The following is a 17,487-nucleotide window of genomic DNA, read 5'->3' as shown; positions in this document are numbered from 1 at the left end:
ACAGGAATAATGAAAGTGGAACCATGACACATTGTATGTATCCACATTGTCTATTTTCACCACTTTTAGCACTTGTACTAATGTTTTTAATTGATACATTAATCAAGTGATCAACGACGTAATAACATATTGATCCTTGCGAAAGTTTCAGCAGACAGAAGAAAAATATAATATTAACAGTTTCTTAATACAACTAAATAGTCGTGTTATAATAGAAAATGACCCTTCATTGGTGGTAACATGTATTTAGTATTTACGTAAAGACCAATGATGGATAAATCTGTTAGATATGTACAATGCAGGTTCTACAAACCTTGGACATTCAGTAAATTCAACTTACTGATAATAGGTTTTTCTTTCACAAAAACAAACCCAAACAAAACAAACAAAAAACCGAAAACAAAACAATAAATACATATGATATCAACAAATTCCAAATCTTTAGTAATTGTCACCAATACAACGTAGAATTTGAAGCTGATGTAGTTCAACACATCTTAATTTTTATTACCTTCAACTGAATAATCTTAACTAGCCCAATTTTCCCCACTATATGAGCATTATAAGAAAGTTGTTTTATTTATTGATAATATTAATCTTAATAATTATTCCAAACAAAACATTTAATTTAGACCTCATGAATATTTATTAGCACATCTATACAGGTTTCGTTGAGGATTTTAGCATAAAAAAGTGAATTAAGGTAATTTATTCAATCATTCATCAAACATGATACATACTTCCTAAAAAGGGAATGGGGCAGTCATCAGGTCCGGAATTAAACATGCCTAATGAATGATCAGTCTTCCTGTCTCTGCCCTTCATATAGGTCTAACAAGTGTATGTGATGCCCCACTGCATGATCGTAAGAGGTGACTAAATTTGGGATATTATTGTCAATGTGATCTTCGTATTAAACTAGCCAAGCGTACCGAGTGGCGGGCTAACATAGGTCATGTTGACTGACATTTCAAAAATGTTCTTCTCAATACCCAAATAAGGTAAAATGCCATACTGTTCATGGATTGAAGTGACTTTACTAAATTGTGGAATTCATAACCGTGAGGTCTTACGTTATCCTCTAAGGAGGGTGTAAACTTTAGTTTATATAAGGAAATCACATTTTTGTCTTTCATTTGTTTGATTTCTATTAGAAAGTCCAACAATTTGAAGCTTTTTTGAATCTCAAGCACTTAATGATGCGTCCTGTAAAACAAGACTAGATTTTAATCAGTTCTAAAGAAGACGTTCTTGTTAAATTGGTAACGGACGGACAGACGCCATGGCATGGCATAATCTCCTTCGGACCAGGTGAGCTAATAAGATACATAGTCTAAAATGAAATATTAGTTTGCTTTATCAATCCTGATGACAGATGAATACCTTCCACAACTCAAAGCCTTCCATTAAAATTGAAAATTTTAGGTAGAAAAGCAAAATTGAATACTTAAGCTTTTGTAAGCCAGTTCACATTCGACAAAATATAGAATTGTTTATACTCAACTGATAACATTACAAATATTTAATATTTATCAAAACCTGTATACTTCCACTAGAAGTAAAATACATATGGCATACATATTATTCTGTATTATTTACAGATGATGCCTTTAGCAGACCAGGAATTTTAAGCCGCCTTTTCTCTCCGTTTTTCACAGGGACACGTCTCAACTGCTTTATTACATACCGGACATTCTGCACATTCATCTTACATGTGCTACGCCCGGCTTTGCAGTCTTGGTTTCTCAATTCACATTATCCCATGCTCAATTTGATTTACTGGTGAAATGATCTCTTTGTTCAACTACTCACTACCTTAGAAGTGCTGCTTCTTTTTTTTTTTTAGATATTTGAATTTAGTTATTCTTTTATGAAAGTTATTTCTCGACATCGTACATATATCGATCTTGTTATTTATCAGAGTTTGATATCTGGACTCCTGAAATAGCCAAACATGAGCATTAAAGTGAAGTGAATAGTGTGAAAAAAAGTTAATTACATAAAAATCAATTGATATAACAATTGCCAAAAGCCACATACGTACTAATCACACGCATGCATGTTGCACGTACATAGGGCCATTCTTAAATGACCTTGGCTGATAGGACGTTCAACAATACTAAACCAAACCAAAATAAGGAGTGTAAAAACGATAAAACGAAAATACAGAAAAAATATTATAGACTTTCTAAGCGACCCTTCATGTCGTCCGTGTCTGGGTTGATGTCGGAGGCGATCTAAAAATGTCTTACAACATTAAACCAAACCACTTACTAACGACGGGCGAATCTGTCTTCCCAATGGAAAACAGGTTAGTCCTAACCAGGAGTGCTTTCTACCGATATTTACTGGGTTTTTTGGTTTCTCTCTACCAGGGGACAGAAACCAACGCCTTACCCACAGGGACGAACGTTCAAATGAAGGCCAATAGCTTATAGTGAGGCAGTGTTAATGGAGACAAAGTGAAAAAAGAAAGCTGTTCGGGAAAGACAAAAACAATATCCCTAATTAAGTCGCTCCTAGCAATCATGTTAACAGCAGGTACTACCTGCAGGTTTTTGCATGCATATCAGAGGAATTTATCATGTGCATACATTATGAGCTGTCGAAATAAAACGGCTGGTTTGCCTGTATTTACCACAGAGCATTATCATGGCGTGTCATGTGATGTCTGTTTATCTTTTGGTGGCAATCGTTGTTGTCTTTGTCAGCTCCACGGTGGCTTTTGGGTAAGTACAAGAAAATGGAGAAGCAAGGGAGCCTATCGTCACAAATATATTCAGTTGTATTTATTCTTAGTTATACTTTTAGAACATTTAACAAAAAGATAAATGATTATTTTAGTATATTCATCTTGTTTGGAAATGATATCCTTTCAGGTTTGACTAATTTCGTTAATAATCAGTTTATTTATAATCAGATTTAGATACATTTTACTGAACGCCATTTCAAATAATTGGCTAATTAAGTATCTGACAAACTGATATACAAATGTATTTGAAATTTGATTGGGTTTGTAGCCATGAGATATCATTTAGTTTTCTCAATCCTTTTGATAGGACATTGAACAATAATAAACGTAAGCATCATTTTAACGAACATACGTTTAGATGATTACCTTTCAATATTATATGCAGTTTGATTATTTCAAGATAACACATGGTGTGCATGATCAGTATAACATGTAGTTGTGCATCCCGATTTTTTTAACATAATGCATTTTCAACAAGAGATCCCAGAGGGATCTTGGCGCCCACCATTGAATGATCTTTATAGGTTCCATGTCAGATTGATCTTTTCTCTACTTTTCCCTTCCTCTAAGTCTTACTAATCTGTGTAAATTCAGAAACAGCCCTCTAGTACTTTTCAAACATTGGTAACCTATATATAAAATTTAAGATTTAGCGATAATGGCTGTCTGTTGTTTTCGGATTGGTCCCAAAATGCAACACCAGGGACCAAGGGGAACCTACATATGAAATTTGAGAAAGATCCCTTCAGTACCTTCTGTAAAATAGCGATAACAAACTTCAATTGTCAAAATACAAGATGGCTGCCTGTCGGGCAGGTTGTTTTCTGACTGGTCGCAAAATCCAATATGCATAACTAGGCACAGAGGGCAACCTACAAATGAAACTTCAGAAAGATCCCTTCAGCAATTTCTGATAAATAGCGATAATAAACTTCAATTGTCAAAATCCAAGATGGCTGCCTGTCGGCCATGTTGTTTTCCTATTGGTCCGAAGATGCAATATGCAGAACTACAGACCAAGGGGAACTTACAAAAATGTTTAAGAAAGATCCCTTCAGTACTTTCTGCAAAATAGCGATAACAAACTTCAATTGTCAAAATCTAAGATGGCTGCCTGTCCACCATGTTGTTTTTCGATAGGTCTCAAAATGTAATATGCATAACAAGGCACCAAGGGGAACCTATATATGAAATTTGAGAAAGATCCCTTCAGTACTTTCAGAGAAATAGCGATAACAAACTTCAATTGTCAAAATCCAAGATGGCTGCCTGTCCGCCATGTTGTTTTCCGATTGGTCTCAAAATGCAATATGCATAACTAAGTACCAAGGGGAGCCTACATATGAAATCTGAGAAAGATCCCTTCAGTACTTTCTCAGAAATAGCGATAACAAACTTCAATTATCAAAATCCAAGATGGCTACCTGTCGGCCATGTTGTTTTCCGATTGGTCTCAAAATGCAATATGCATAACTAGGCACCATGGGCAATCTACATATGAAATTTGAGAAAGATCCCTTCAGTACTTTCTCAGAAATAGCGATAACAAACTTCAATTATCAAAATCCAAGATGGTTGCCTGTCGGCCATGTTGTTTTCCGATTGTTCTCAAAATGCAATATGCATAACTAGGCACCAAGTGGAACCTCTATATGATCTTTGAGAAAGATCCCTTCAGTACTTTCTCAGAAATAGCGATAACAAACTTCAATTATCAAAATCCAAGATGGCTGCCTGTCGGCCATGTTGTTTTTCGATTGGTCTCAAAATGCAATATGCATAACTAGGCACCAAGGGGAGCCTACATATGAAATTTGAGAAAGATCCCTTCAGTACTTTCTCAGAAATAGCGATAACAAACTTCAATTGTCAAAATCCAAGATGGCTGCCTGTCGGCCATGTTGTTTTCCGATTGGTCTCAAAATGCAATATGCATAACTAGGCACCAAGGGGAGCCTACATATGAAATTTGAGAAAGATCCCTTTAGTACTTTCTCAGAAATAGCGATAACAAACTTCAATTATCAAAATCCAAGATGGCTGCCTGCCGGCCATGTTGTTTTCCGATTGGTCTCAAAATGCAATATGCATAACTAGGCACCAAGGGGAACCCACATATGAAATTTGAGAAAGATCCCTTCAGTACTTTCGGAGGATTAGCGATAACAAGAATTGTTTACGGACGGACGGACGGACGGACGGACGGACGGACCACGGACGCAGGGCGATTTGAATAGCCCACCATCTGATGATGGTGGGCTAAAAATGGTCACCGACTTCTTATTTGTTTGTGGTTTGACCGGACAACTTTTACTAAAGTACAAACCGGATTTTAGCGAAACTTTGTATTGATGATAGGTATGGCATATAGTTGTACATAAGAAAACAAGAGGCCCAGAGGGCCTTATCGCTCACCTGGATTTCATGAGATATGAAACAAGAATGATGATTAAGTATATTTGTCACTGGTATTGCTATGTCAATATATCATAGGCATTTTATATGTGTACGTGATGTTTTTATGCCAAAAATGCATTAATCCATGAAATGAAATTGACTTTTGGCGCAACCCCAGATGCTACCACACAAATGTGAGCGATATCCATTGCTTAGTTTCAGAAAAGAAGTTGTTTTAACCAATTAACCCCTTTTGACCCCGCCCTCTGCACCCCGGGGTCAGTTCCTTCCGTTATAAAATTTTGAATCCCTAACCAAAAGTAAACTACCAGTCAAATATGAGCTGTTTCATAGAAGTTGTTCATATCAATTTAGCCAAATTGACCCTTTTTGGCCCCACCCCTAAGTCCCCTGGGGGGGGGTGTCAACCCCAAAATTTGTACATTACCATGCTACCATACAAATGTGAGTTATATCCATTGCTTAGTTTCAGAGAAGTTGTTTATATCAATTCTGCCAAAATGACCCCTTTTGGCCACGCCTCTTAGCTCCCCGGGGGTCAGCTCTGTCATATATACAGTTTTGAATCCCTACCCCAGGGGTTGTACCAGGCAAATATGAGCGATATCCATAGCTTAGCTTAGCTTAGCAAAGAAGAAGTTGTTTATATCAATTTAGCCAAATTGACCCCTTTTGGCCCCGCCCCTCAGGCCCCAAGTAGGTCGGCCCCACCATTTGTACAATTTTGAATCCTGGCCCCAAAGGGCTGCTCACAGTCAAATATGAGCAATATCTATTGCTTGGTTTCAAAGGAGAAGTTGTTCATATCAATTTAGCCAAATTGACCCCTAATGGCCCCGCCCCTCAGCACCCAAGGAGGTCGGCCCCACCATTTGTACAATTTTGAACCCTGACCCCAAAGGGATGCTCAGTCAAATACGAGCAATATCTATTGCTCGGTTTCAGAGGAGAAGTCGTTTATATCATTATAGCCCAATTGACCACATTTGGCCCCGCCCCTCAAGCCCTCAGGGGGTCAGCCTCACGATTTGTACAATTTTGAGTCCACACCCCATAGGGATGCTTCTGACAAAATTTCGTCAAATTCTGATCAGTGGCTATGAAGAAGAAGTCAATTGTTGACGGACGGACGGACGCAACGGTATGGTCCTTCGGACCAGGTGAGCTAAAAATGACTGTGATGCATAATTTAAATTGGCCGCGAGCTTATGATTGGTTTAGGCTTGTCCGGTCAACATCTACTAAAGCACTAACCCGAAACTGTACATTTATGATCAGTACTGATCAGTACTGATGTTTCACCTGAACCAAGTCCCCGAAGAAAATATGTTCGTACGTCTGTGGCTATTTCCTGAGTGATTCATAAATGAAATGGATACTTTTTAAGATGTTGATAATCAAAAATATACACTCCTGGTAAAAATAGACAGACGGAAGATTCCAGGTGTTAGGAGGCGGGAATTCCCCAATCCACTGTAAATATCAGGTTTACTGTCTTCCAAGTACTGGTGTGCTATTATATACTATTTAACCTATCCAATAGCATATCTTTTCTGGTAGGGAAACCTGTAAAATTGAACGTTCTATCAGGTATAGTCATTTAGTACTATTTTATCATGTAGTACATGCAGGTTTTAGAGTTAAATCACAAAAAAAAATTAAATGAATATATCAATTTGTCATTAACTAATCTCATTTTCGATTGACGAATTTGCTGCTTTCTTTCTCGATTCAGAAAACCGAAACGACGCATTTTTGAAAACTGTCCAAGAAATACCATCCTCGCCAGTGTTTCATTTGATCCCGCCGTAGGAAAGTTTCTGTACACGTGTAGGAAGGCGCCTGCGCCTATTGGTGAATGCGTACTTTTAGGTGAGTGATATTATAGTTAGCGCTGCATTCCCAGCCGTCAAATACGATAGTTTTATGATATCAAATAGTAATAATTTAAAGCAATACCTTTGCAGTAATGATTCAGGATTTCCTTCAATTCATTTGGCATGGATGTTTATTTCTCAATTACTATATTATCTATCGGACATTCTAGTAATTGGTCGTGTTATACCCAGCGATTTTCTCTCTTAGCGAATTTCTTATTTCACTGTTGCTAAGAAAACCTACGACAGGAATTAATAAAACAAATAATATGCATGAAAAATTGGCAAAAAACTAACCACCTCCTTTTTCTAACCAACCAAACAATTGTATTGTCACAATAATGACATCTGACCTGTTTGTACTGACTACAGATAATGCGTAATATTGTTGCCTTCTAAATCCGCTCAATCGACTTATATAAAGGTAATGTACCTACCATATATATATATATATAAGTTTTAAAAGGACTGTGTTTTTACGATAGAGGAAACAAGTCTAACAAAATCACTGAGGTGTCCTCCCAACTTTGTGCTGATGGGCAGTGAGCGACTAATCTGCTGTGAACTGAAAGGTGAGTTATTGAGTACGCATTAACATCTACAGCATAATTGAAATGAATTACTTTTAGACTTTTACCTTTTCAAAAATATAAATAATAATAAGAGAACAAAAATCAAATGAAAGCGAAAACATTGAAAAGAATAATTCTAAAATTCCCCGATACAAAATTAAGTGGTTACAATATTACCATATTTTGTCACATGCGAAGCTTTTCCCCTACCACCTACCACATCAATTTGTTACTGAGCATGTTTATCTGCCATAATTATTTAAAGCTCGAACCCTGTGTCAATATTCAGATTTTAACCCACCATCATCAGATGCTGGGTTATTCAAATCGCCTTGCGTCCGTGGTCAGTCCGCCAGCCCGTCCGTCCGTCCGTAAACAATTCTTGTTGTCGCTATTTCTGAGATAGTACTGAAGGGATCTTTCTCAAATTTCATATGTAGGTTCCCCTTTGTCTGTAGTTATGCATATTGCATTTTGGGACCGACAGGGATCCATCTTGGATTTTGACAATTGAAGTTTGTTATCGCTATTTCTGAGAAAGTACCGAAGGAATCTTTCTGAAATTTCATATGTAGGTTGCCCTTGGTCCCTTGTTATGTGTATTGTTTTGGGACCAGTCGGAAAACAACATGGCCGACAGGTAGCCATCTTGGATTTTGACAATTGAAGTTTGTTATCGCTATTTCTGAGAAAGTACTGAAGGGATCTTTCTGAAATTTCATATATAGGTTGCCCTTGGTCCCTAATTATGCATATTTCATTTGGGAACAGTCGGATAACAACATGTCCAACAGGCAGCCATCTTGGATTTTGACAATGGAAGGTTGTTATCGCTTTTCCTCAGAAAGTACTGAAGGGATCTTTCTCAAATTTCATATGTAGGTTCCCCTTGGTCCCTTGTTATGCGTATTGCGTTTTGGGACCAGCCATCTTGGATTTTGGCAATTGAAGTTTGTTATCGCTATTTCTCAGAAAGTACCGAAGGAATCTTTCTGAAATTTCATATGTAGGTTGCCCTTGGTCCCTTGTTATGCGTATTGCGTTTTGGGACCAGTCAGAAAAACAACATGGCCGACAGGTAGCCATTTTGGATTTTGACAATTGAAGTTTGTTATCGCCATTTCTGAGAAAGTACTGAAGGGATCTTTCTGAAATTTCATATATAGGTTGCCCTTGGTCCCTAATTATGCATACTTCATTTGGGAACAGTCGGATAACAACATGGCCAACAGGCAGCCATCTTGGATTTTGACAATGGAAGGTTGTTATCGCTTTTCCTCAGAAAGTACTGAAGGGATCTTTCTCAAATTTCATATGTAGGTTCCCCTTGGTCCCTTGTTATGCATATTGCGTTTTGGGATTGATCAGAAAACAACATTGCCGACAGGCAACCATCTTGGATTTTGACCCTTAAAGTTTGTTATGGCTATTTTATAGAAGGTACTGAAGGGATCTTTCTCAAATTTCATATGTAGGTTCCCCTTGGTCAGTTGAATTGCATTTTGGCCTCTATCTGAAAACAACATGGTCGACGACAGCCATTATCGCTAAATCTCAAAGTTCATATATAAGTACTGGAAGGATGTTTCTCAATTTACACAGATAAGTAAAAGGAAGGGAAACATAGATCAATCTGACATGGAACCTATAACGATCATTCAATGGTGGGCGGCAAGATTCCTCTGGGATATCTTTATTTGTTTTTGAGTTATTGCCCTTTGCACATAGGAAGTTCTCTTAACTGTTTTTTTCCGATTTTTTTTCGCTACCACTTGCTATACATATTCGAAAATTCACATTACCGTTTCCCTGACTTGTTTTGCCACCGTTTTCCATCAATATCCATCAATATGTCACTAAGAGTTATGGCTTTGTGGAAATGAATTACAGTGCGAGTCCTAATATATTCTATTTTTGCTGGATGTTTACCATATCAAATGTTTATATGGCTTGATCAATAAGGATTAACTTCCAATTGACATCCCATATCTATATTATCTCTATTCTGGAGTTACAATACTTTGCATATAGGAAATTCTTCCTATCAACTTTAGGTTGCTGCCATCGTCACATCAATATGTTACTTTATATATGACTTTCATGAACAAGGGAATAATGTTCGAGGTCAATACTTGCGTCAAATTTCAACTTTCCCGCCAGACACTTTAAAATCATGAAATCGTGATACCATTCACATATGCTCTGAGCTGCCACAAGCCATCAACAAACAAATCAGTAAGAAAAAGCATGACTTTTTTTATGGTGAACATACAATTTGCAATTAAGTAGGCGCAGGCGACACATTCATTTCTGTGGAATTCTAGTACGTGTACTTTAATTGTCTTGATACGCATCAATAGTACGCATGCCCAAGGCAAAACAATTCAATAGAGTATTAATGAAGTTCATGACTGCATTTAAAAAAGAAATGAAATCGTAGAGAATAACATTAAAAATGCAAAAATATGTTTGATTTTCCAAGTTTAAAGTTCTTGAATACAAATCAAAACAATAGTAACAATGACTATGAATTAATATAACTGTATGAAATACAATGCTTGAATACGCTAAGGTTTGGTTTGGTTTGGTTTATTTTGTTTAACGTCCTATTAACAGCTAATGTCATTTAAGGACGGCCTCCCGTGCGTGCGACATGCATGCGTGTGGTGAGTGTGTATGTGTGTTTTGGGAGGCTGCGGTATGTTCGTGTTAAGTCTCCTTGTGATAGGCCGGAACTTTTGCCGATTTATAGTGCTACCTCACTGAAGCATACTGCCGAAGACACCCAGCAGCACACCCCACCCGGTCACATTATACTGACAACGGGCGAACCAGTCGTCCCACTACTAATATGCTGAGCGCTAAGCAGGAGTAGAAACTACCATTTTTAAAGACTCTGGTATATCTCGACTAGGGGACAGAACCCAAAGCCTTCCTCACAGGGGCGAACGCTCAACTAAAGGCCAAAAGTGAGGCATTGTCAAGGGAGACATTAGGAAGAAGAAAGTTGTTCAGAAAGAAGAGAAAAGATAAGATCCCAAATTTAGTCGCCTCTTACGATCATGCAATGGGGGCAGCAGGTACAATTCTTACGCCCTACCTGCAGGGAAGTACGCTAAGGTATAAAAGTGTTAAAGTACATTGCAGTATAATTACCGTTGATGCCTAAACCGAATGTTTGTTTCTAAACTGAACATATATATTTAAGCGGGATGTTTATACCGGAACAGCAACTGTATAACTCGGAACACCTCTTGCTTATACACTAATGAGACATTAACAACTGTCTCACTACGGATAATTACGGATAAGACCCCCTATATGTGCCCTGCACACAAAATCCTCTTTTTGAGAGTTAATTACTACTTCGGCTGTCTACATACAGTCCAACCCGGTTATGATGAATTGAAGTGTATGAAATTTTGAAAACACAATCGTCAGCATCATTTTTGTTTTGAACAAATGATTTTGATTTATCAAGTCATTCAAGGGTCTCGCGATCAGCAACGCATGTTTCTATGTCACCATCATCGTTATCAAAACGGAAAGTTTCGCTTTCATTTGATGGTCGGAGTCTCCGTAGCACTATGAATCGGCAAAAGTTCCGGCCTATCACAAGGAGACTTAACACGAACATACCGCAGCCTCCCAAAACACACATACGCACTCACAACACGCATGCATGTCGCACGCACGGGAGGCCGTCCTTAAATGACCCTAGCTGTTAATAGGACGTTAAACAAAATAAACCAAACCAAACCAAGTCTCCGTAGCGTAAAGTGTACGTGATGTCTGTAAATCCCAACAACAAAATGAATCGAAATGGTATGCATGCCTATAGCTGTACACTATTTATATAGAGCATATGTCGGTACGTGACAAAGATTCTGGAAACTTCACAAAATGTATGAAACAATTGCACTCATCAGTCACTTCCTACCCGACTATTTGAATGAATATATATATATATATATATAATTGTTTTGAAGTAAATGAGAAATGATATTTTCAATAATCAAGTGATTAAGCTAATCACCTTTTGAATAACTGGGCCCTGTTAATACTTGGATAGACTTTACCCGATACTGACCTAAAGTCATTTCACAGGAAGTGGTGGTTGTGTAATTACATATAATTATAAAAAAATAATGTGATTACATATAACTACATAAACTTACGTGGGATGATTTCTGATGGTGCGCGCTGGATCTGATTTTATTCAATGATACTTTACTGTTATTTAAGAGAATTATAGTCATTTTATCTTGAACTCGAAGAGATATTTGTTTAAATCAGAAAAAAAAGACCTTAGCACCATTCTTGGCTACCTCTTATACCAGGGATATCCCGATGTTTTAACGGCCCGAATGACTTCATAATAACGATGTTCAACTATCTTACTGATAAACCAATCATGTATTTGTTACAGGTATTGCTACGACGGATTGCTTTAGACCAAAGACATTGTACTCGTTCAAACTTGGGTTTGTTATTCCGATCCCTAAAGGCTTCGAAGCGGTCGCCAGATTGAGCTATGGGTAAGACACTGACCAGTACATTATATACCACTTGCCTGTACGCTTGACTGGGGGAGTCCTTGATACATATGTATAAAAATAACTCGCCGCATTTAATTTTATCGCGAGATTTGTCACGGAGCCGAGGAGGCTATACCAACGTGCACTGCATAACTACACACATGGCCGTTGTTTAAATATCGAGAATACGTGAACTTTGCCTAATAATGCTTTCATTTAAACATTTACAGAATATTCGCGTAATAACTGAGCAAAATAAACAAACATAAGTTCCAATTAATAATTTTCTTTCCTAAGGAAATACTCGGGTTTTGCCGATATCAATTCCTTTTATGGTTCTTTGTGGCAGAATTTGTCTGTGGTTTGGCAGACACACGCATTCGGCGTTCCGCCATTTTGTATAGACTGATAGCCTGCCCGTTGCATTATGGGACTATTTCGCATAAAAACTTGGTCTGTCGGACCAACTTATTATTTTTGGGAATTTCCCGTATACTTTCATAAATACACATTTTCCTCCAGTTTTTGATTCGCTTAATTTGTTATGTTTGTGTCTGAAAACTGTAAAGAGCTCGAAATGCAAACATTTCTTTGGGAGTATGTGGTTTTAAAACGTAATGTGTATTTATTTTGGTATATCATAATATAATAGGATTATGGTTATGTACATTATTGTAAAATGTGGTACTTTCTTTTAGTTCTTACTGCCCTATTTGGAGTGCAGAAAATAGAAAATTACGAATTTGCAGGAAAATTGTATTTGGCTTTAATTTTGTGGTTAAGCTGATGAAACAAACATCAACATTTTTTGACAACAGCAATATTGGTATACAGGGAAAAATACATCATACAATTATATTGATATGGGTCTTCTATGTGCCCTGCAATTAAGGCGTATGAATGGTACCTCTGTCACCATTGCATGGCAGTAAACGGCGACTATCTTTTTGCTAGGATACTAACATTATACTTGGTCGCTGTACCAACAATATTGTGGGGTTTGCATGCACAATATAAATAGTCTGTCTACTTTGATTGGCTCGCTAGTATATTGTATGCGTAGTGATTGGTTACCTGCTGTTTGTAATGTCACTTCGCAGTGGTACAATTGGAGAAATCAATATCCAATAAAAATTAATTGATACAATCTTTGTTTGCTTATGGTCGGAAATCGACAAAATCAGACATGATCATGAGAGAAGGTCGACAGTACCACCTCAAACTCTTATGGCCAATGCCTTGATCTGCTCCTTCACCGCCTACTTGTATTTAGCCCAAAAATGTTGAGCAAGTAAAACAAATATGCTCCGTCTTTCTACCAGCACGACAGCTACTGAATCACTGTTTGGTATTTCTACCATGCTACCAACTCGGCCAGCAACGAGCGAGTTACTGTGTAGCAAACTGCTGTATTAACTTAATAATAATAAAATACTTTATTTAGGGTCGATCACAGTTTGAGTCACAAGACTCTTCTTCCAAGTGGTCTACATTGTCATGTACAATATTTACAATGATACATGGAAGTCCTGTCCCCGATTGATGTAAAACATAGCTGGAAATGGTCGTGTCTGTCCGAAATTCAGCTTTCCCGGCTTCATCAACTACATTAATTATTTATTGTTGTTGTTGTAACTGTAACTTTATACTTTGGGCATGAGTGTACCTAGGTAAGAAAAAGGATTTTATGTTGACACACACTCTAACCAACCTTCGGCTAGGGACTTGTTTCCGCTACATTTGTTTTGTATATGGACGTTTTCTTATTTTCATATTTTCTTTTACAGATCGTGCAGAGCAGATCCAACCGTGTTCCAGGTCGAGATTTGCAAATTAACACAAAGAATGACCTATAACTCTTACCATCTAATTTAGGTAAACATTCATCAACATATCTATGGCGAATTACATTGGTACCTGTGTGGCATCGATCAACTGTGAATGTGTGGGCTATTACATTGGTGAATAGACTTGCATGGTGTTGATCCATATAGCCCTTAAATTTCAATGCTGGTTAGTCACTATCGTGATGGAATGCTGTTGTGTAAGATCATGTCCTATCGGGTAACGTACAATAAATGTGATTTTGCAATAATGCAACTTGTTCTTTGTTACACGAGAAAACTGCCCTGCAGGTAGGCCGTAGGAATTGTACCTGCTGCCCCCATTGCATGATCGTAAGAGGCGACTAAATTTGGGATCTTATCTTTTCTCTTTTTTTTTTTGAACAACTTTCTTCTTCCTAATGTCTTCCTTGACAATGCTTCACTTTTGGCTTTTAGTTGAGCGTTCGCCGCTGTGAGGAAGGCTTTGGGTTCTGTCCCCTAGCCGAGACATACCAGAGTCTTTAAAAATGGTAGTTGCTACTCCTGCTTAGCGCTCAGCATATTTGGAGTGGGACGACTGGTTCGCCCGTTGTCAGTATAATGTGACCGGGTGGGGTGTGCTGCTGGGTGTCTTCGGCAGTATGCTTCAGTGAGGTAGCACTATAAATCGGCAAAAGTTCCGGCCTATCACAAGGAGACTTAACACGAACATACCGCAGCCTCCCAAAACACACATACGCACTCACCACACGCATGCATATCGCACACACGGGAGGCCGTCCTTAAATGACCTTATCTGTTAATAGGACGTTAAACAAAATAAACCAAACCAAACATGAGGAAATCGCATGTTGTATCTGTCGGATACAAACTCATCAGCTACCACCTTTGCTGTTTTCCTTAATGATGACTCATTAAATCGTCCTTCTATAACTCGGCATTGTTACGCTAACGTCTAATCTCTTTGTTCTTTGTACAGTTTTTCCCTCATCTATGATTGATATACATCTAACAGTGAAATTGATCAGGACTTGGAGACACTGGTTTCTTGTCCAGATTAAACGGGTATCCCTAGACCTACACAATGATGTTTAATGAATATTTCTCGCACTTGTACAATCAAATAGTAGATACTAGTATTTGTTTATCTATGTCAACAAAATTTAATATGCATCTGCAACTCTTACTGTGAACAGATTCAATCATTTAATGTATGCACAATCAAATAAAAAACTTGCATACTTAAATTCTAATTGCTTTGTTTTTGCTTATCTGCATTGATTTTGAATGACCTTACCTATTCACAAGTCACAATAAACTTTTCTCTGCACTTTAGCTCTCTCTTCCCACTTCTCCCATAACATGGGAGCCAGTACTGGTCAGCTTTATTATCATCGGATGTTGGCGGACTGTGGCTCTCATCCCGAGACTGTCCGATACCTGTCCCTACCCTGATCTGATAATGTTGATTAAAAGCAACATACCAAAAACCATCTAAAACGATAATTTATGTTAACAGCTATGTTTAGACCTACTTGTTGATTATGCATTAATTAAGGTGGTTCCACACAGTTTGACCCAAAATTTTCCTATCGTTTAATTTTCTTTAAATTTTGTCAACTAAAATAAGTATATACACACTGTTAAAAAGCGATTTTGTTTTAAGTTTTGATCACCAGTTATGGAGATACGGTGTCTCAAACCAACCATCCTTGACATAGAATAAGACCAAAGTGATAACTTGTATATTGAAATAAATTGTCTCTGAATCAAAATGTGTTATTGTGAATCACTAATTTTTTTCTTTTAAATGACAGATGGCATTGCTCTTAAGATAGCTAGGACTTATCTTAGTTCATAAAAGCTCTTTTCTCCACTATTTTTACGATAACGATGTTACAAATGGTTAAAAACGGGCTTCATTTTCGATTTGGATGTTAACTTTGGAAATTAATTGTGAAAAAATCTATCGTTTAATTTTCTTAAAATTTTGTCCTAGTCAACCAGTATATGAATTATTAAACATATTTTTTTATTTCAAAATTTGACCGTTCTGTTTTTCTGATATTGTGCCTTAACCTACCCCTACCCACAAAAAGTTGTTATTTTAACCTATAGCGTAAGGTTATGATATGAATGCACAAAATGTGGAAAAATAGATTAGAATGCATTTCAATATCTACACAACAACAGTCTGTCTTAATAAAATCAAAAAAATATTACAGTTAAGGCATTTTTCTCCAGTAGTTCAACTCTTTATTGTTAAAATTTCCTCAATTCAGCCTTCAGTATTGCCTATTTCCTAACTTGAAAAAAATTAATTGCACATAATTCTGTCGTTTAATTTTGCTTAAAAGCTGCCCTAAAAATAATTAGAGCATGCTTTGCTGTATGTTTTTTTTATAAAAAAAATTTACCGACAGATCACGAAGATATCGTGCCTTAAAACCTACGATTTTACAAGATAAAGTATAGATTTGAATTTTGGCGCCAAAACTACAGCCCTTTCAAGCGTGTTCATAACACCGACTGAAACCGGACGTCAACCGAGAAGTCATCACTGCAATATGAATGAGAGTAATTTTGGCTCTTTAGATAAAAGATATATAGTTAGAACTTGTTATCATTGCAAGTTTGAGGTGAGTGTAACCCACAAGAAATGTATGTATCACAGACACCTGACTAGAGCTGTAAGGATGACGGATTAGAACCTCCTGTGCGTGAAAATGATTTTTTTTTCAGTCGTACATTTCGAAGTCGGTTTCACTTTCAGCAATGAAACGTCTTGATAGGGTTAGCCTTCATACCGCCCGGCCCCTTCTTAGGAAATAAACTGACATGAGAAATAGTATGCTTAATAACAGTCTCGTATGGATTTTGAGATTTATATTGTACGTACGTATAATGATCGTGTACATCGACGGAGACATTGATGTGTGTCAACGCGTACGTCAAGTTTCAAGTAGCTGCGACAGTTTCAGTTAAACACCTTTATATTATAATATCATAATCATTCACCTTTTCGTAAATCAATTCGACTTTGAATACTATTCATATTGCATAATTTACCATTTAAGCGATTTTCGCTAATTTTTAGTTGCATGCTCCAACCAAAAGCCGAGTTTGCGTATTATACACGTACACGTTTACAGTTTTTACTCCAGCAATTTTCTTGTATAATAAAATACCACAATCTTTATTAAATGTATAAACTGTATTCCTAAATGAAACATTATTTTGTCTGGTCAAATTATAACTCTCACCAACCAATTAACCACAGCAACAAATGCACCAATTTAAATTAATTGTATTGCACATATGCACAAATTCATCAAAAAAAAGATTGATGTAAATAGGCCTATTAACTTTATACAAGATACAATAAGCTTATTTTCCAATCAAATGCTGTTAATATAACAACACAATACGCATGCATTCATTTCATTTGTTTCATAGTTATAATATTGATTCTTAAATCATACATGCAGTATAGGTATGGATTTA

General features: G+C 37.1%; 1 protein-coding gene across 1 annotated transcript; it reads left to right on the top strand.

Moving 5' to 3' along the window:
- The first annotated feature begins 2,628 nt into the window (after positions 1-2,628).
- On the top strand, positions 2,629-14,252 carry LOC117315527. Its single transcript, XM_033869756.1, has 5 exons — positions 2,629-2,729; positions 6,906-7,042; positions 7,533-7,619; positions 12,049-12,157; positions 13,945-14,252. Exons 1-5 carry the CDS (start codon positions 2,653-2,655, stop codon positions 14,030-14,032), a joined length of 498 nt encoding a protein of 165 aa, XP_033725647.1. The 5' UTR covers positions 2,629-2,652; the 3' UTR covers positions 14,033-14,252.
- The last annotated feature ends 3,235 nt before the right edge of the window (positions 14,253-17,487 follow it).

Source organism: Pecten maximus, chromosome 17 (assembly GCF_902652985.1).
Source record: "Pecten maximus chromosome 17, xPecMax1.1, whole genome shotgun sequence".
NCBI lineage: Eukaryota > Metazoa > Mollusca > Bivalvia > Pectinida > Pectinidae > Pecten > Pecten maximus.
This window is presented reverse-complemented; position numbering and strand designations above follow the sequence as displayed.